This window comes from Lepidochelys kempii, chromosome 3 (genome assembly GCF_965140285.1).
Source record: "Lepidochelys kempii isolate rLepKem1 chromosome 3, rLepKem1.hap1, whole genome shotgun sequence".
Classification (NCBI taxonomy): Eukaryota; Metazoa; Chordata; order Testudines; family Cheloniidae; genus Lepidochelys; species Lepidochelys kempii.
The window spans coordinates 87005179-87026953 of NC_136382.1; the positions used below are offsets into that span (position 1 = coordinate 87005179).

Here is a 21775-nt window from a genome sequence, read left to right on the forward strand (position 1 = left end):
AGAACGTCAACATTGCTATTTTTAGCTCTGCAGTCCGAGCTAATTGACTTGGGCTCTGGGACTTGGTACAACAGACTTTTCTTTGCAGTGTAGACACACCCTGAACCTGCTGCAAGAGCTCTCAAACTCCTGTTGTTCATCCTTTAGGATTAGGAAAAACACCACCCGGAAAACTGCCGATGTTTATATACATTTGATTCTGTTTTGTAAGAGAGGGAGACATACTCAGGAGGAGAGAAAGATTTTTGTTAGCATGGAGCAAATATTGCACATTTAGGAGCTTATTTTCCTGAAGAGATTTCCCTATTGAGATAAATACATCTCTACAAGTTGAGTTCAGAGATTCTTTTTAAAAACAGTTTGGGGGCCGGAGGAATAAACCTGCTCTCAAGCTATGCTTTGTATTGACATTTTTACATCGAAGTCCTACTCATGTAAGCTTTCCAGGCGTAGTTCTTTACCTAGATATCTAGGCTTTTATAGGACTTGCACTCCTGGCAACAGCTGTATTTTCCTTAGTCACGCTCACTATCGGATTAGTATTTTAGATTCTTTAGAAAAATGTAAACATAGCCTTAGGCTCCAGTCCTGCAATCGGATCTGTGTGTGCAGCCCCTTGTGTAGCCCCACTGACCTCAGATCAAATGGAAGGACTGGAGAATCTTCATGTATTTCATTGTTCAATAACCTACAGTTTACTTACTAACTGTGCCATAAGGGACAAATACACACATAGATGTATGGATAAATATTGCATATACACAAACATACAACTTTAAAAAAAACCCCAAAACACATAAAATAAACAGCATGGAGGAGGGGAGAACGATCATATAGGCAAGTAGTGATGACATGTCTGGGGAGTCAGGCATTGAAAGGATGAGATGACAGGTTTGATTTATTTATTTTCAAAGTGGGGGGGTGGGAAAGTTTGACCAAAGAGGGTTAAACTCACTGCTGAAGTCAAACTTAGTACTTTTAACACGATCCTGGCTGATTCATAGATTTTAAGACCAGAAAAGACCATTATGATCATTTTGTCTGACCATTATAACATAGGCCACAGATTTTCAGTGATTCCTACATCAAGTCCATAACTTCTCATTGAGCTAGAGTGCTTTTAGAAAATTTTGATTTAAAGACTCCAAGAGATGGAGAATCCACCATCCAATATGTTTTATTCTTTGATCTGAATGGCAAGTTGGCTATATTTTCTCTTGTGAAAACGGATTAAAAACGGATTCAGCTAAGGGAAATAGTGTGGACGTTCTGAAAAACCATCACTCTGCAAACAAGGTCAAATAACTATTGTTCAGAACTATACATAAATCTACTCCTGAAGGGTAGAAACATGCTTATAACAGTCAAGTTTTCAAACTGTAGCGTAGGGTGTCATGCTCTCCATATTTTAATCAGGAGTCAGTGACATAGAAAGTCTAGAAGCTATATGGCCATAGAGACTATGAAGACTGTGCTTTGACTCTGGTTGCTACGCTATGCTTATCTGTATCTGGCACTTGTATCTGGCTGCTACACGAAGGGCAAGCTGCAGGGTAATAGCATGGGAAGCTATCCTTTTGAAGCAACAGAATATCAACTCTGACATTCCATTTGGAATTAAGGGCTCTGAAGGAATGATTTGGCACTTGCACCTGAATTATTAAACAGTATGTATCATATAATGAGAGGTCAGATTGGAAAATATGAATGGTACTACTCTTCTAAGTCCTGTCAACAACCTTAGCTCCACCCATTCATGACGTCAACTCTTCACACAATGCTCCTTCTTTTCACATGCTTTTGAAATACTTGAATTTAAAATGGTTAAAAAAAATTCTGTGACACTAGCATTCTAAAGAGATGAAGAAAGTATGGAGAAACATTACCCCCCCCAAAACCCCTTACTTATATTCTTCTGAGAAGCTGAGATTTGGTCATTTTAATTGTACAGAAATAAATAATGGTTTTCACTGAATTGAGTTGTAGTGATCACTGCAGTCTGACTAGGTGATATCATTCTATCTTGCTGATTTGTCATAACCATGAGCTACAATTTCTATCTTACACATACCATTAATATTTATAGAACTGGCCATTTTACCTTTGGTGGTTTCACTTTCACGGATAAGGAAGGTACCTCGTGGGTTTCCAAATGACAACAGCTGTCTCTCAGCATCTTTTCGGCCAAGTTTTCCAAAGTACCACCTTAAAAACATAAGAGGAGGTAAGAAAAATGCTGGATAGGATGCTCAGTAGGGTCACTTGACTTGCAAAGCTCCAAAATAGTAGATCATTGAAGAAAACTATAGATCCCTCTATTCTGTCCACTGTGGTCCTCATACTTTAGGCTTTACCCTGGAACACAAGTGACAGGTAGTGTATAGAAAGTCTGAAAGAAGTAGCCGGTCTTTGGGTTTAGAAGGGTGATCAACATCCACCTCAAGCCTCTGGCAAGTGCTGATATCCAGTGCTTGCCAGAATTTGCACCATTGCATATAGTGGATAGAATGAATGAAAAACAAGTTGAGCATATTTTAAAAATGTGCTGCCACTGGAAAGAGAGCTGCAATCAGACTGACTTCTGAGTCAACAGTATATTTTACATTTTGTTTTAAATTGCAGTATAACAGTTTATTCACCTGTGGCTTCTTGATTATATACGCATTTTATCAATGGCCAATTTTTCCTCTTGCACCAGAGCTAAAAATACTGAATAGAAGGACCAGATACAACCTAAGAGAGTAAATTTTTTTCATGATTCTGTAAGTTTTTATGCTCTCAGTGTCATTGTGCTAGATTCATTTCTTTGTTCTTAGCACCCAATAATGTAAATTTGTTCGAAATCAAACAACTCATTAAAATAAGGCAATTTCACAATATAACTTTTATGCTTGGTGTTTCAAACACGGATTGCTCTAATGGCACAACATGCTGATTATGAGATAAATATAGGTCTAAAATGAAGCTCATGGGCTCTTAAAGTGACAGTCCACAGAGGCTATAGCCCCTTCAAACGATGCTTTATTGCCTGCTGCAGACTCTGTGGGCCATCATCCCACATTAAAAATAATAGTTGGTACAATCTGTCCTGTTTCATGTAAATTACTTGTTCTTGGGGCACTGGCAAGTTAGTTTGGGCAACTCTAGTCTAAAGCAAGAAACTGGCTAGTACAACAGAACAAGGTCTGCTTCATTTGCTGTGGTTTCTTCCTTTTTGTTTTGACATTGAAAAATGGCTCAGTTTCTGCTCCCTTTGTTACTAATTAACTAATTATTTATCAGTGCAGCTGAAAACTGAAATAAAAATGATGTAAGTCACTTGAAAATCACTACAATCAATCTACTCAAATTCTCAAATCTCCTTTAATGACAGTGTTAATATCTCTTTAAAACGAAAAGAAAACATACTCCTCTGCTTGGATGGAGTCGACTGGAGCCACATAATTACTGGGAATGTAACCAGTTTCTCCTGTTGTCAAGGAACGTGCCTCCCACCAGTCTCCTTCCCTGAAGGAATAGAGGTGAGAAAGTCCGAGTGAAAAATAGAGTTGCAAAGCAAATTATTTGACTGTTAAAGCATGAAGCTGTAGGTAATGCTAAGAATTAATAAAAACTCACACTTTTATCATACAGACGTTTTGGAAAGAGAATGTGGTACCATTTTAAGCCAAATTAAGACATGTACCCGTATGCACCTATTTACAATTTTTTTTAAATTGGTGATCAGAAGTATAGTTTTCCAAATTCAGCACAGTGGCATAAATGGCTATTTATTTCCACTCCAATCACCCGCAGTAAGGGCTGAGTTTGACTTGGAGTGTTGAATAATTGGTGCAGGGCCAATTTTCAAATACAGGTTCTTGTGAGGGCCCTGAAACAAAATACCAGATCCAAACTTTTGGGAAAGTTTGAGTCACGTCCATCTCTAACCTTACTAGGACATCCACACCTTAAGCGGGATGCATCTGATGGATACTCAAGAATGTAACAAGGCCATTTACTTGCCTTGTTACCAGTCTGCAGCTTGGGATAGCCTCTGAAAATTGGGGTCTGTGTTGCTTCTCCTGGTCACCAACAAAAGCTATTTTAAATAATAAATGATTTGGCTACATTTTCAAATCATTGTGCAAGCCACTTCTCCCAAACCTTTCAAAAGAAAGAAAAAAGGGCCATCTCAGTACAGTGACTGCCCCCTCCCACACACATACACAACTTCAGTTTATGTCAATAATAGGCAGATATATAGAATAAAGACAAGAGATTGTCCTTAGAAGAAAATCTGCTGTAATGAAATGCAATAGCTTTAGAAAATGTTTATTTCTCAGCTTTTTACAGGATGAGATGATTCATGGTTTAGTGGTCTGAATACAACGCTGGGAGCCAGATACCCCTGACTTCTAATTCCATCTCGAGTGTGGACTACAGGGGGACTGAATTGCAGAGCTCACCAAAGCACTGTGCTCTAATTGCCCTGTGTGGACACTGCTGGTTTGACCTAAAAGGTACCTAGTTTGCATTAACATAGCCCACTTTCAAATAGTACTATGTTATCACAAAGTAGGTACCTTTTCGTTAGCATCAGCAGTGTCCACTTGGGGCAGTACATCTCAACACTCTACAATCCTCACTCCTGTAGTTCACTCTGGCACACTGTTGCCAAGCTAAAGACTCCGCTTTGTGGCTTTGGATAGTTTATAAATTCTGTCTCTATTTCCTAATCTGTAAAATGGAGATTTAATTAAGTTATACAGAATTATCAAATGTGAACTAAAAATCTTAAAGCTTCCAATAAGCAAACAGGAACTACAGAAATCAGATATGGGCAATGCTGTTTTGAACAAGCATTTACATTATACGACGATGAACTATCTTAAAACTTCCTATTTCTCTGTGAGCTAGTTTCTGAGAGAACTTCTAAAATGCTTCATAAGATAGCTCAGAAAACAGCTGAACTTAGTCAAACAGGAGATGTTCTTTTTCATCTGTTGAGCTATTGATTTGTAATCTTAAAAAAAATAATCCACATTCTGTTATTCATTTTATGAGTGTGATTCCCCTTCCCCCTACCCCCCCGGGTCTGTTTGCAGGAGGTTTCAGGCAATCTCATCCGTAACACAATCTTTATTCTAGAAATTTTGGTTAACACCATCTAACGTGGGTACCTAAAATAATGCATCTAAATAAAAGTAGGTGGTTTTCAGGAGTTGTTGAGCGCACACAGATATTACTGACTTCATAGAAGCTGTGGGTGTTCAGCACCTCTGAAAACTGGGCCACTTCTGTTTATGTGCCTAACTTTAGGCAGTCAAAGTTTGAAAATCTTGTCCTTTGTGTCCATATAAAATATTTTTGGGAGATAACAAAATGCTTTTGTTAATAAATGCAATTAAAATCCTCTATGAAATCTGTTTCTATTATTGCACAACAGAGATGTATTAGTTATTATTTTTTATTTCCAATGTATTATTGCATATAATTTCCACTAGGTGGAGGTATTTTATCGTATCCATAAATACTACATACTGTATGTCATAAAATGTTCCAAAAGAGAAAAACATAAATATTTCTCAATGTGCTGGTGAGGAGGGGAATTAAATTACATTTGGTATCAACTTATATCAAATCCAACATTAATTTTAGGGATCCATGAAATAGCTTAGATAAAGTTTATAACTGATCTGAACTTTCACCCAGAAGATTAACCAAACCTGAACCTCTTTTAGATTGAAAAAGAAATCTGTTCAATTGAAAACAAAACAAACTCATTTTTGTGCACCTGTGTGCTTCATGATTCCAAGTAGCACCAGAAGAGCACAAAAGAGGCTTATCTTGTATTATATCCAGCCTGAAAGGAACATTAAAAAAGTATGAATTCTCACAACAAAGCCTGTTCTTGTAAGGTTTCCATCCTGATTTTCAACATTCCAGGAGTGTGGTTAGGTATTGGAGGTTCTGACTATGTAGGCCCAATCCCGATGGTTACTGACCACCCACAGCTCCTAAGGCAGTCAATGGGTAGCTGATTTTCTTTCTAGAAAACCTTCCTCCACACAATATGTACCAACATCAAAATGCATGCATTGCTACCATTCATGTGTGGGTGGAATCTGTTCTTTTTCTCTGTCCTTACAATGATTCCAAATATAGCTTACTGTGAGCTCCCATTGACTTCATTAAGTGGAATGTTTAAGGAATTTATAATAGACTGGATTTTTTGTGTGTTTCAAGCAGTGATATAGCTTGCTTCAAGGCTAGGATAACACCAGGCAATGTAAAAAAAGTGGATAATATAAAAATTGTGTGTCAGATTTTTTTTTTTTTTTTTTTTTTGCAATTGCTAATTTAGAAGTGGAGATGTTTTCAAACTGCTGTTCTCTTTACAAGTCTTAACTGAGGCTTCTGTACTTTCATCTACATCAAAGCTCTCCAGCTGCACAGTTCCATGAAATATTTCACAGAACTACCTGACTCTCTTCATTTTTAATGGACGCTGGGCCAAACTGAGCCCAGAAGTTATTCTATTAAAGTTGATGGAGTTACATCAGGGATGAATTTAGCCCACTGTCATAAAACAGAACGTGATACTGCTTTTGTCCCTTACTGGATACTTTTTATTTCATTATGATAGCAACATTGCCCACAACACGTAAAGCTTTCTACAAGTTATTCCAATATAGGATTCACAGTAAATTGCCAGCACAGTAATTTTTTAGAAGCAGATTTTAACCCCCAAATGAGTAGCTTTTCATGGACAGTAGCTAAAATTTATTTTAAGAAAGTGGCTTAAAGTGCAGTTCTACAATATGACTGTAGAAATGGTGCATTACTCAACAGATCTGCTCCCTGTGCATATTCAGAGTTATAGTAGCCTCTTACTGTGTGACAAAAATATTATTGCTTTTTACTCCCATTGGCATACAGAGCGGGACTGTATTCCTTCTTGTGAATCAAGTTTTATTTTCTTTCAAATTAAACTTCCATGTTAAATATTGAAGATAATGGAATTGCAGAGGTGTGAACATGGGCCTGGTTTGGCTTGCAGCACTTTTATTATTGGTGGTGATGCACAGAAGCTTGTGCTCTCAGTTCCAAGATTGAATTTGCTGTGAATTCTAAATTCCATTAGCTATTGAAATCATTGAAAGAGGCTCTCACCATGGAACCTCACGATGCCACTTTTCAAAGAAAAATTGCAGTGCTGGAAATTTCCCCCCATAATAAAGTCTGTAAAAAGCAGCGGCAGACAAGCACAAGACCTAAAAAGCATATTTCTTGAATCTGACACCTTTTCTTTTACCGATTATATAAGTTGATAAACAAAACTGTTGACATTATGCTATCTTTAATTATAAGATAGTAACTGACAAGCATGCCACCCCCTTAAAACTCACGAGCTGTTAAGTATCTGAAATTTTTCTCCTTTCTGAAAACTTAAGTCATCTTCTGTTCTTGCTTCATAGTCATAAAGCGCCACAAAAAGAGTTACACCTGAAAAAGGAGAAGATAGCTGAATAACACTTTCATTGTGATACCATGCAATGATGTGTGTGTGCAAAAGAGCTCAGTTTGGTTTGTAATTACTATAGCTAGTTAGGTTACCCCCACTGCTTACAACTAGTAACTACTATAAGTTAGTAGTTATATGGTTGAAATTACGGTTATTTTACTCAGTAACTTCAATGCTCAGTACAGTTTATTTCAATGATTATATGTCAGAGGTGACTTTTTCCAAAGTCAATAGGCCCCTTTAATTTCAGAGTAGTCTCTGAGCTCTAGTTGTACTTTATACTAAATAAATACATTTTTAAATAAATGTGCTAAAATATACCATGAAATAAGCTTGCATCAGGACCCACCTGTTCCTCCTCTTGTACGCAAAGTCCCAGTATGAGAAGAGGAATTTACACCCCCAAAGACAGTCAGTCCCTGGCCTCCTGTTGCGTGGAAGTTGTTGTAGTTTGGAATTGAAGTAACACCGAAGCTAGGGTAGTGCTGTGGAGTGGGATCTGTGCCATAGCGATATCCTGAACTCTGAGTTAAACTACCGTCCCTCTCGTCTGTCAGTTTTGTTGCTTCTTTATCCTTGCATTGCACACAGCCCATTATCTAAAATCCTACAGCAAAAAAAGAAGAAGAGAAAAGTGTTTTTACAGTGATGCTTGCTGGATCATAGGCACTACTATGAACTAAGTTAAGCTGACCAGCTTGCCACTCGTGAGTGAAAGTTCAGGTGACCAGATGTCCCAATTTTAATCGGGACAGTCCCGATTTTTGGGTCTTTTTCTTATATAGGCTCCTATTACCCCCACCCCCAACCCGATTTTTCACATTTGCTGTCTGGTCACCCTAGCGAAAGTTCAATTTTTGCCGATAAATGTAGATTGTTTTTGAGGAGGCTACTGTGGCACTCTTCTCTTAAATCCATATTTAGGGATCTAAAAAGTGGTTTAATTTTCAAAAGCGCTGAGCACCCAATAGCTCCCACTGACTTCACATGGAGGTAAGGCAATGCTGATGCCATTATGTGAGACAGACAGACATGAGGAAGCAGGCTAAGAATGACAGAGGGGACATTAAGCCACCAAACCCTAGACCTATGGAAGAGAGAACTGGCAACAGAAGAGGCTGAAAAACAAAGCTTTCTCGAGTTCAAATCTGTCCAGACCCCCTTGGTCCATATTATGGCAGCTAGCCCAAGCTGCACCCCAGCTATCCCTGGCTACACTGCTATTTTTAACACAGTAGCTTGAGCAGAGCCAGCGTGTCTGCACGCTTGCACTGGGAAGTATGCTTCCAGCTGCGATGTAGACCTACCCAACAGAGTGGAGAGGGGGCTGCAGAAAGCTGGTTATGATTCCCTGATTTAGGGCTGCCCAACCTTGGTTCAGTTAGGGCTGCTTATGGAGTGTTAATTGGCCTTATCAGACTTGAGAATCCCATCCATATTTCAAACTAGTGCTATACTGTTCTTTGATACCCTGGAAATACTACTTCCTTTAAAAAGATGTTCGTACACAGTGTTACCAAGTCATTTAATTTATTTCTCTCTCAAAACACTACTTTTGCAGACAAAACCATCATTATTTAAATATAAATCTCATTAAAAGCTTGACATTTCAGTGGAAAATTACATTTTCTTAATTGTTTGGAAATTCTCTCCACAATTTTCATTAAATGATAATAAAATAGGTTTTATTGAAAAGATGCTCTTGTGGACACTCTATAAACATGCTGCCATTACTGCAACTTTGAACAGGGCAGTAAGGTGCAGCCGCCATATAAAAGCACCACATCAAATAGGAATCATGCACATCTAGCTTTGCAGTTGAGAGGATTTGGCCTCTCAGGTAGAAGGCAAACTATACAAATCTGAACCAATTAATAGCGACAGTGTGAGTGAAATTCCTAATCAACTAAAGCAACACAAGGAATTTGAAAATGCAAAAATGCTCTATGAAAGTGCGAAGTATTAAGAAACTGGAGAATCTCTCAAGAGGTAAAAGTTACAGCAGAACAACATTTTTCATTTGAAAACATTTGCTCTCATGCAGAGTTTATTACTTTACTAAGTGACATTTTCAGTGACTTTTTCATTTTTTAAAAATTTCCCCTTTGACAAAAAGGTTGCTCCTTCCTTTCTCTCCCCTTTTTTCTTTTCCCAGTTTGGCACTGAGAAAGGTAGGAAGGCAGAGGAGAAGGAAAAAGAAGGGGTTAACCCAAAAAAAGCCAAAAAAAAAAAAAATCCCTCCCAGTTAAAAAACAAGTACTTTCTCCCAGCAAATTAAAAAAAAAAAAAATCAATGAAGATAATGACTGTTTTTCTCCCAGTTCTACTAAATACACACAGATCTTAAGCTAGTATAAATTGATATAGCTCTATTGAAGTTTGAGAGTTTGTGCATTAAATTTATAGCAGCTGATGATCTGTCCCTACCTATTTGATTGGCATGTTCAGTCAGTCAATGAGAGGAAGTTAAAATTACAAATGCCTCAAAAGTAAAATTATTCAAGTGAATAATTCTGAAAGAGACAATTAATTAGAAAATCATACCACCAATGAATACATATATAGATTTTCAAGACAAATACTTTTTGCATGTTAATCAAACAAATATTAACAGAGGACCACTGAGCTGTGAGTTCTTTCTCCTGTCCCACTCCAGTGGCTTTTTAGCCTATTTACCCCCATTGTCTTTTCTTGTTAGTGTGCAGCTTGTGAGTCAGAACTGGGTGCAGAATGAAAAAAGGTCTGATGAAGAGGGCTTTTTCTTTCATTTGTCCTTTTAAGCTTGGTTACAATGTCTAGACAGATCAAGTATAAAGACTGCCTGATTGTAGTACCTTGTAAAGTGTGACAGAGGGTGTAACATACATGCATCTTTTCAAGCCAAGACTTTGAAAAGTTGTCCATTCCTGGCTCAAAGAAACGAACTAGGCAACAAATTATATGATGCATAGTTACATCTGGGAGAATGCACAAACACATTGCTGGAAATGATTCAAGATTACTTCAGGGTTTTCACAGATAATAAATATCTCCATTCAACATCACTATTCTAGTTATATCAATGACTGGACTGCAAGAACTAAACTCCTTCGTTACCACAGAACAGACCCACCAAAAGTCAGGATTTACAGTTTTGTAAGGTTGGAAACATGTTCACTAACGACAGAGCTGAGATGACCAAACAAAATCTGGAATGTATTGACACCAAACTCTCAAGAGATCAACATACCACATTGTTCATCCAACACGCTGTGCAACTTTTGGTAAATGAACAAGTTTCCATTAGGAAATGCAGTATTTCTCGCACATATAATTTAGTGGGTCATGTGGCGATTTCATAATTTGTCATTGGTGTTGCTACAAAAGCAAATAAATGGCTTAATTATTTAACTTTTCAAATGCAAACAAGCTGCATATGTTTCTGGTTTGTTTCAAAACATACATTTCATGAGACTTCCTTAGTGACAATTGAAAATATCTACTGTTGGACCTGTCTCTTTCTTGTCCATGTTAACTATCTGGAATCTAGTAACTCCATTGCAGGATACTTAGTGCTAGCTTAGCCAAAGAAATTGTTTCTTTTCAAGTGGCAGAAACATTCTTGTTGGATAAAAAACAGAAAACGAATTCTGTCATTATTATTTATACTATTGTAGCACCTTAAACGTCATTACTTTTGATTAATATCTAATTAGTCTCAATCTTCTTTTATCTACTAAAATAACACTACCCCACTTTTTCTTGAAGATTATTGATTCTGAAAACTATTCTCGAGAGAAGCCAAGACTAAAGAACAACAAAAGCCACCTACCACTATGGCAACGTTAAAAATAAGATGATCTATTCACAAATTCTGGTTTTACTAGTGGGATTTTGTTTCAATATTGAGCTCTTCCTTACAGCTCTTTCTCTGCCACCCCTCAGATTACCACATTCCATAAAAATAGAGATGTAATCACTAAGATGCATTATAATTTTAGAATTTTAGCAAGCAAAGCATTTTGGGGGGGAGGGAGGATTAATCACACACTTTGCTAGAACAGTTTCATTTTTATTGAAAAAGAAAAATAGTTTAACAAATGGGCTAGAAACATTAAAATGTTAATAACAAAAATATTTGTATAAGCTCTTGTGCTTGCTTTCCTCCCACTCTCTGCAGCTATACTAATTGTTTCCTGTTCGAAGAGAGAAGAGCAGCCAAATGAGCTGAATCTGACTTAAGCCGGCTCCTTGCAAAGCTACAAAGTTTTGACCAGAGGAGTCAAGAAGCAGATCAGCGTTATACAACATTACATCTCTGTTAATGTCTGTACAGGAGCCTCTGCTTCATGTACATTAAACTAAGGCGTATATTTAGGCTTGGAAGCATTCAATTTTTTCGGTAAATGTCGATAAACACTGATTTCATTCTACCCATACAAACTGACTAAAAAATATTTCCAATCAATAATTGTTGAAATTCACAGATAGGCAAAGAAAAATGCTGCTTGAGAACTTATTAGAGTTTGACTTGAGGCTAAAACGTTGACATATGACGATGTGTTTTAACAGTTATAAAGCTTTAACTTTTTGAATCTCAGTGTCTACTGTCATTAAATAATTATCTCAGCTAGATTTTTAAATTTTCACAGTTGCAGGAAAAAAATGAATAAAAATTGAAAATATGCTTAAAATAAACATTGATATTATACATTGAAATAATAATAATAATAATAAAACAACAATTGAATTTTGCCAAGTCTAAATATGTTCCATATGTAAGTAAAACACTATGGGAGATTTGTTTATACCAGAAGTATTCTGACCACATGGGGTCCAGACATGAGGTTGAAATGCTGCTTATCGCACTGTAGCTCTGATTTAGGAAAACATCCCTATTCAGGACATCACTTATGCATGTATTTAAGTCTCAATGAAGTATATACTAAAAGCGAAGCACATGCATTCCACTATGGAAATGACTTGTCTCAGTGCTTATGTTTTGGGGCCTCATCAGGGAGAGCTTCTGCTATTTTAGTGGTGGTAGCAGTTATTACTATACCCTAACTGTATTTGATTCATTAGGAGCACAGACTGAGATGTACATGTTAGGTTCCATGGTAGGGACAGACCGAGGTGAAAGTAAGCCGGTATGCCCCGGTATGGCGTACTGGTAAGAGCCGGTGCGCCGTACCAGGACCGACTTTCAGAGAGGGCAATTTAAAGCCCTGGGGTAGCAGTGGCAGGGCTGCGGCAGGGATTTAAAGGGCCCCGGAGCTCCAGCTGCCACTATCCCGCCCCGCCCCCGGCCCTTTAAATCCCAGCCTGAGCCCTGCTGCCCAAGCCCTGGAGTAGCAGCGGCGGGGCTCCGGAGGGGATTTAAAGGGCCGGGGCGGTAGCAGCGGCTGGAGCCCCAAGCCCTTTAAATCCTCGTCTGAGCCCTGCTGCCCGAGCCCTGGGGTAAGGCTCTGGTGGGGATTTAAAGAGCCCCGGAGCCACCCCTACTGCCCCAGCCCTTTAAATCCCCGCTGGAGCTCTACTGCCAAAGCCCTGGGGTAGCGGTGGTGGGGCTCCGGCGGGCATTTAAAGGGCCCAGGGATTTAAGGCCACGCCTCTTCCGGTTGAGGCCATGCCCCCTGCTCAGGACTCCGGTGTACCGGTAAGTCCTCTAACTTACTTTCATCCCTGGGGACAGAAGCCCCATTTCTTCAAGGGACAGCTATTAGGAAGGAATGGGGCTTTAGGATGTGATCATACAGTCCAATACTGCAACGATTTCATTGTTCCCTATTCAGTGGAGCTTTTCCTTTAGTTTCTGAAGCCCAAAGGAAAGGGAGCACCACAGAAATTTCTATAATATCTTTCACTAAGGCACAAAGGGGTCCTAAAGAAGAAGTTCAATATTTCTTGCTTCTCAAACTACACCAAAGCTGACAAGCCATAGCCTACTCTAGTTCCCGTACCTAAAAATCATCAGGAAGAAGTGGCTGGGTCCAGGTTTGTAGTGGACATTTATCATGAATATATTTCTTCAGGCTATTAAAAACTTTATGAAGAGTCTTACAGCCCTCTACTGCAATTCTAAATTCTGGAGAATATACCGCAATCTGCTACTCTTAAAATAATGTTCTAGTTGCAAATGCAGCTTTCACTAGAATGGAGGCAGTACTAGATGAAGGAAGATAAGGAGCAGCTCATAGGTCTATTGATGCCATGCCCCCTACCCTCAAATCTATTGCACTGGTGATAGACCTCAACAGCTTCAGACTGAAGCTATTCACTGTGACAAAGACACTGAGATGCAGCAGGGACACATTCTTCCTCTCTCCTGTTTGTTTTTTTATTTTGGCAACTAGAGTTGATCACAAAGTAAATTCCTTGGAGAATTTCTTTCAATTGAGAAGGTGAAAAGGCAGGAGGGAGTAAATAATTAACATAACTGCTTCTTTTAGTTAACTTTTAGAGGTTGATTGGAAATTACTAGCAGGGAAGCTGGAGAAAGGAGTCTCAGGTTCTAGTACTTGTGGCACCTTAGAGACTAACCAATTTATTTGAGCATAAGCTTTCGTGAGCTACAGCTCACTTCGATGAAGTGAGCTGTAGCTCACGAAAGCTTATGCTCAAATAAATTGGTTAGTCTCTAAGGTGCCACAAGTACTCCTTTTCTTTTTGCGAATACAGACTAACACGGCTGCTACTCTGAAACCTGTCAGGTTCTAGTGAATGCCAACTACATAGGAAAAATGAAAACCTGGGCTTTTACTCAGTTTATATGATAAACGTCCTCATTAACCCAGCCAGAGGCAGCATCCAAACAAAGAAGTTTAAGAATTTTTCCTCGAATCGGGATATCTTCTTGATATTTTCTGTTTTGCTGAAAGTATCCCCGAATGCATCGTTCTGTGACAAAGATACCAAGTTGAATGAGTTATAGAAGACTTCTGAAATACAGAAGGTCACATTCTGGGTTATTGTCCTTCCTGGTTTACTGACAAAGTATTGGCCTGAATCTTTTTGTCAAGAAGAATTAAGTAATTTTTAAAAAGTAACCTCAATCTTTTTGTGTGCGGCATGCCACATGCAATCAGGTTCAAGGGGATAAATAAACATTGACATTTGCACTTCATTTACCCTTAATTCATCTTTTGGGCCCATTGCAGACTAAAAGCAATGGCCTAAATTTTAAGAGCAATAAATGATTGTGTGCCTCAATTTTTGGGAATCCAGCTTGATGTGATTTTCAGAAAGTCCTGAGCATCAACTCTGACAATATTGAAACATCTGATTCAAGTTGGGCACCAAACACAAGGCGTTCAAAGTTAGCCACTTTTGAAGATTCAGGTCAATACTTATAGTACATAAGAACGGCCATATTGGGTCAGACCAAAGGTCCATCTAGCCCAATATTCTGTCTTCTGACAGTGGCCAATGCCAGGTGCCCCAGAGGCAATGAACAGAACAGGTAGTCATCAAGGGATCCATCCTCTATCGCCCATTCCCAGTTTCTGGCAAATAGAGGCTATGGACACAAACCCTGCTCATCCTAGCTAATAGCCACTGATGGACCTATCCTCCATGAACTTATCTAGTTCTTTTTTGAATTGTGTTATAGTCTTGGCCTCCACAACATCCTCTGGCAAGGAGTTCCACAGGTTGACAGTGCATTGTGTGAAAAAAAATACTTCCTTTTGTTTGTTTTAAACCTGCTGCCTATTAATTTAATTTGGTAGCCCCTAGCTCTTGTGTTATAAGGAGTAAATGACACTTCCTTATTTACTTTCTCCACACCAGTCATGATTTTATAGACCTCTATCATATCCCCCCCTTAGGCATCTTTTCCAAGCTGAAAAGTCCCAGCCTTATTAATCTCTTCATTTGGCAGCCGTTCTGTATATCCCTAATCATTGTTGTTGCCCTTTTCTGAACCTTTTCCAAGTATAATATCTCTTTTTTGAGATGGGGAACCACATCTGCATGCAGTATTCAAGATGTGGACATACCATGGATTTATATAGAGGCAATATGATATTTTTTGTCTTATTATCTATTCCTTCTTAATGATTCCCAACATTCGCTTTTTTTGACTGTCACTGCACATTGAGTGGATGTTTTCAGAGAACTATCCACAATGACTCCAAGATCTCTTTCTTGCGAGGTAACAGCTAATTTAGATGCCATCATTTTATATGGTGTGTCAAGATGTCCGATGTTAGTCTGGTGGGTCCTGCGCTTTTCTTGGCGGGGAGCTAAGATGACACCCCTTGCCCCTGTTCTTGGGGCATTGATGGCCCCGCTAGTGGCCCAGAAAGGTGGTAAAGGATGGAAGCAGAGTTGGGGTCTGGGCCCTCACTCTGAGCCCCAGCCCCTTTCAACCCCTGTGGGTTCTTACCCTCTTCCCCCTTGGGTGGGGTACCTGCAGTCCTTAGATGCTGGGGAAGGTAGTCTCCCTCCCCTACTGCAGCACGGTCCCCTTTACTTCGGTTTTCTGATTTTCCAAGTCTCACAGCACACCTCCAAGCTCCAGTCCTCTCTCCTTCCACCTCCTCCGTCTGTCTGAAGTAGGGGGGTTTGTTAGGTTCCTAACAGAGCCTTAATTGACTGCAGGTGCTGCAATTAACCTGCAGCCACCTTCCCTAGTCTAGAGGGAACCACGCCTTAATTAGTCTTGAGCTTATATATTTCTCCTCTAGCACTCTCCCACTGTTCCCTGGCCCTCCTGTATCAAAGTGTATAGTTGGGATTATGTTTTCCCATGTGCATTACTTGCCTTTATCAACACTGAATTTCATCTGCCATTTTGTTGCCCAGTCACTCAGTTTTGAGAGATCCTTTTGTAGCTCTTCACAGTCTGTCTTGGACTTAATTATCTTGAGAAGTTTTGTATCATCTGCAAATTCTGCCACCTCACTGTTTACCCCCTTTTCCAGATCATTTATGAATATGTTGAATAGGACTGGGCCCAGTACAGACCCCTGGGGGACACCACTATTTACCTCTCTCCATTCGGAAAACTGACCATTTATTCCTACCCTTTGTTTCCTATCTTTTAACCAGTTACCAATCCATGAGAAAACCTTCCCTCTTATCCCATGACAGCTTACTTTGCTTAAGAGCCTTTGGTGAGGGACCTTGTCAAAGGCTTTCTGAAAATTTAAATACACTATGTCCACTGGATCCCCCTTGTCCACATGCTTGCTGACCCCTCAAAGAATTCTAGTAGATTGGTAGTATCCTTAGCTTGTTCCACCCATTCAGTTTTCTTAGATTTACTCTGGTATTCTCAGTAGTAACCGTTTTGTTCTTTTTTAATCTTGAAGGTTCTTCTTTTTTTTTTTTCAAAGATCTAAACCAGCATAATATATGCAACATAATGGGTCAACTCTCACTATTTTTTTTTAATTCTCCGAAGTTTACTAATGACCACCTTCATTTTGGTTCTATCAGTGATTCTACGGTTTGCTGGAATTAGAGAACACATCATGAAGACGCCCTGCAAATATTAAAAGTTAACACTTTTGAACACCATCTATTGTTTCTCAATCTTTTAGAAGGCATTTTATTATACATTTATTTTTATACCTGACAGGATCATTGGCAAGCGCCCAGTCTTCTTTGATTTTTTTAAAGTGTCTGACTTGATAATGAGATTTTTAAGGATACACAGAAAATTAAACAGATAAATTGATATTTCTCAGCAAAGGCCATACATGCCATGGTCAAAACCTTACTGTCTAACAACAAAAAATCAGTGAAGGCGTTTAAACAACAGATTCATGAGAGAAACAGGAACGATGAAAGATCTAGCTGCACGAATTTGATTATTAAAGAGCTGTCCTTTAAAGCTCCATCTCCACGATTTACTGAGTTGTATGAGCACAAAGTTTCAGCATTTTATAATTACCTGCCTACCCGAAGCAACTAGAAGTCCGAGTAGCATGAATAAGCTGATAACAAGTGACAATTCACCTATTGGAGGTATAACTGGAAGATGTGTCCTAAATGAATTCCTACATCTGCATTATGCTGGCACAAAGCAAAGGCCATTTGACAAGCTGAGCGCTCCTATTATTCTCAGTTGTCTATAAGGAACTGCTGAAAGTTTAATATGAAGGAATCTTCTAAAATGAAGCTAAGGAACATTTTAGGAGAATGAGAAGCTCCTATTACCCCCAACCAGCAGAACTGGTTTCTGAGCTTCAGGGTGCCAAATCAATTGTGTCATTCTTTGACACTTGAATGGTGGCAAAAGAGGAAGCCCCCAGAGAAAACATGCTAAACTGTTGGTACATACATAATACAAGAGAAAGCTAACAATACTTAGTTTGCATCATATGCCCTGTAGAGGACTATGGCCTTGCTTGACTGCTTACCTTCTTCCTTTAATGGCCTTTTCTCTCTCATGCCTGACTTTAGTTGTGCCATCTATTTCTGTCTCTGGTCAGCCAGCACTAGAGCCCAGAGATTGGAGAGGATGCATGTATATAAGACAGGTCAAGGGACAAAATGCTACCTGACTGGCCCTCTCTGCCAGAGTGATCATAGCAGAGATGTCCACAAATACAGATTGGTGGCAACTGCATCAAAAGAGAAAAGATTTAGATGATGGGTCTGAGAAATATATGCATCTTCCTAATGTTGATATTCAGTGGAGCACCTCTCAGATTCCTGTATCGCTTTAATGTAAGAATCTAAGGCTATATTCACTATCAGCAAGAGAGGAACAGGAAAGTCAGTGTTCCATCTGGACAGTAGTGGCAAAAACTGACTTCACTTGCTGTGCTTGTTTAAGGAACAGTTGTTGTGGTGGAACTGGCCTGTTGCCGAAGGGTTGGAGGTCACCTGGCAAATCCACAAGAAAACACATTAGCACAAAGCGTCTGTTTGAGCAGGCGTAATCAAAAACTCCCCAGTGCAACAAATGAAAGAAGAGGAGGCTCACCCTCCAAACTCCAACAAAAGATCACTTTGCCACTTTTTCTAGTTTCTATAGCATTTCCTTGCCAGATGAGTTTGTGAATGTTATGGCCTCATCTTTTTTAGAAACAGTGAATTCTTTTTCATTCTCTATAGCATGCCAGTTTCAGTCAAAACTGCAGTGTCTTAAAGGAACAGTAACTTGAGTCAAACCTTGTAGATTGTTCTGGGTAGTTGTAGTTTTATTTGATTTATTAAAAGCAAGCACCATTGAAATCCACAGCTCAGAAGGTCTGTAAGTTAGACAGGTTTTGCTGCATTGTTCAGAATCCAAGCTTATACATTGTAATTTTTTTCTTAAAAAAAAAAAAAAAAAAAAAAGAGGATTTATGTATAGCTACCCTGGCAAAGAAAGCCTTCAGTCTTTAAATGAGTGCACTACTTCAGTAATAGGCAGACTTAGTCTAGAGATGAGAATTTCTTTCCTTTATTCTAATAAGGAGTTTTAAAGCCTTATTTAAGGGTTAACACCAATAACTAAGCAAGGTAAACACACTGCTCATTGTTTGATATTTTAATTTAAACAATGAATAGAACTCCGGGTGAAATTTTGGTTTAGAGTGTGAAGACACATGTAACAATAATATCCAAGTTACATTCTAATTATACCCAGCTGTCTGTGCCACTCAGTACGCTGGGCTTAAGAAGGTGGGTGGACAGCCTGCAGGAGCATTTTGAGCCACTGATTCTAAGGGCTTGTCTACACTTGAAATGCTACAGCAGCATAGCTGCACCGCTGTAACACTTTGGCGTAGAGTCTACTTATGCCAAGCGGGGTTTTCCCATCAACATAGATAATCCATCTCCCTGCAAGGTGGTAGCTAGGCTGATGGAAGAATTCTTTTGCAGCTGCAAAAAATGATATATTTCACCTGAACATTTTCAGCAATTTTGTGGAGGATTCAGCCAGTTTGTGCTACTAAGTGCGGGAGCCAGTGGATGGTGGTATTTCTCCTTCACTTCTCTCCTGCACAGTGCTCAGTACCCACAACTCCTTGAAGCACTGATTCCCCTGCTCTAGAGTTGAGAAAGAAGCTGCTCTGGGACTGCGTGATAGGCAGGATGGGCACAGCAGGAATGGAGGCAGCAGCCACAGCAGCTGGAAGAAATAAGAAACTGCTTCTCCTTCGCAGGCTTCTACTGAGCTCTGGTGGCCCAGGGATTTTGATGCTTGGGTTTGCTGTGTTGTGACCCACCGTTGTCTGAGCAATACCAGCCTAAATCTGCACAGGATGCTGCAGCATGAAAGCTGACCACACTTGTTTAGTTTTCACTGTTGCTACTAGGAACCTGAGGGGCAGCATCAGAACTGACAAGAAATCAGATCAATTTAACTCTCCTGAAACTTCTGAAAGCATGAGCAGCAACAGGGAAGGCTCACATAGGCACAAGTGCTGGTGGTGACAGAACAGCGTACTGCGTTCACATCCTACGCACCATGGTAATAATGTTTGTACAAGGTAGGCCTTGTGAGGTATCATTTAAAAAACTCAATTTTCTGATCAATAAAATCATGGCAAAATGCATGTGGCAGCGTTATATGTCAAGTTATAAACATAAGCTGAAAACATGACTAAAAGTATGTTTTCCAGATAAGTCTGAGAAGTGACCAAAAGGTTCCTCAGAGACAAAGGGCAAGCTGACACCTCAGCCAGATGTAACCAAGGCTAATGGACTATTACCTGCTAAGCGGCCATTTTTGGGCAGGAAAGGGGCCAGGGATTAAGAAAAAAAATCTACACTTTAGCAAAGAAGAAGGATGGAGTTCCCTTCTACACAGACTGCTCATCATCTTGCTCCCAGCTGGAAATGCTTCTCAAAGGGGGAGGACAGGACTACAAAAAGGAAGGGGCAGAACCCCTTTCATAGAAATAGCCTTTCATAGAATATCAGGGTTGGAAGGGACCCCAGAAGGTCATCTAGTCCAACCCCCTGCTCGAAGCAGGACCAATTCCCAGTTAAATCATCCCAGCCAGGGCTTTGTCAAGCCTGACCCCCAAGACACCCTTCTTTCTCTCCCTGCCCATCACATTGACTGCACCTGAAGAGACAAAGAAAGCAGCTATTAGACTCTTGAGGAAGGGTCCTGACCTGAGAGTTTGGTCAGTAACCTGACGGAGCATGTGGTAAGAAAACTTTGCTTTGAATCTAATATAGTTTTCTAAATTAGGCACCTGTAACCATTTTATCTTTATTTTTCTTGTCACCATTTCTGGCTTTTATGTCTCATTCCTTGTACTCACTTAAAATCTCTCCTTGTAGTTAATGAACTTCTTTTATTGTTTTATCTAATCCAGTGTGTTTAAGTCAAAGTGTCTGGGTAACTCCATTTGGGGTACCGAGTTGTGTGCACATTATTCCCTTCAAGGAATAACTGACAATATATTTGTACTGTCCAGGACATACATTTCTGGGGAAAATCTGGGACAGGGAGTGAGTTGGGGTCACCCTGTGGTAATTTTTAAACCTGGTAAGAGCCATGGTGTGGCTGGCTGGCTGCAGCATGCACAAAGACATAGATGGGAGTGACTTACATGCTGGAGGCTGTTTCTGAGCAGTTCAGGTTGGAGGCTACAGCAGCAAAGCATTGTAAAGGGCACCCCCAACAGGGGTGACACAGCTATTCAGTCTGGATTGAACCCTAGTATGTCACTGCGGTGGGGAAGGCAAGCGTATCCCCCTCCTCAGTATATTATCCAGTCAGCATCCTGACCCCATCCCACATGACTGCAGGACTCCCACATTCTCATTTCTGGCTCTTAATCTCACAATCTTCCCTGTTGTTTAGGTGCTTGTGTTTCTGCGGGAGTGGAGTGTTCCATGAGGGAGGAGGATGACCCACCAATAAGAAGCAGGGAAAAGACCACATCAGTCACCTTGCAGCAGCTGGTTGGCTCTATGTTGGGGAAGCTGAGGAGCATACACAGAGGAGATGGGAGATGAAATTGATCAGGAACTAGCTAGAGGGTATGAAAAATGGATGCCCTGCTATCCCCACAAGCAAGATCTATGCACAACAGCCTGACAGAAAGCCCAGCACCTTCCTTTTCCAGATGGTTAGAAGGGGATTTTGTCTTTTCACCCACACATTGCTCCTCCCCCCATTTTAGTCCTCGGTTTATTAGGTTTTAAAGCCCTGTGTGGGAGCCTTTGGGAAAATGTGGGAGAGGTTCGTGGGGTTAGTTAGTTTCAGGAGCCCAAAATGAGTTTGTGTATTTCACAGATCAGTGGGAGCTGTGTGTTCCACAATGTCCTAATGAGAGGATGTGAGTTATAGCCCCCAGCTACAGAACCTGGCTCTTTAAATTGTAAAGA

At 39.8% G+C, this 21775-nt stretch overlaps 1 protein-coding gene across 8 annotated transcripts in view; it reads right to left on the minus strand.

Moving 5' to 3' along the window:
• Positions 1-21775, minus strand: part of FYN (FYN proto-oncogene, Src family tyrosine kinase) — a 184743-nt gene that overhangs the window by 40135 nt on the left and 122833 nt on the right. For all 8 annotated transcript variants that reach the window (XR_012158024.1, XM_073337073.1, XM_073337071.1 and 5 more), the window contains 4 exons: positions 7857-8114; positions 7392-7488; positions 3409-3507; positions 2102-2205 (listed from right to left, as the gene is read on the minus strand). Coding sequence is in view for 7 of the 8 variants with exons in the window: in XM_073337073.1 (XP_073193174.1) it covers positions 2102-2205; positions 3409-3507; positions 7392-7488; positions 7857-8103 (547 nt within the window). In the remaining variant the exon portion in view is untranslated. The remainder of the gene's footprint in view (positions 1-2101; positions 2206-3408; positions 3508-7391; positions 7489-7856; positions 8115-21775) is intronic.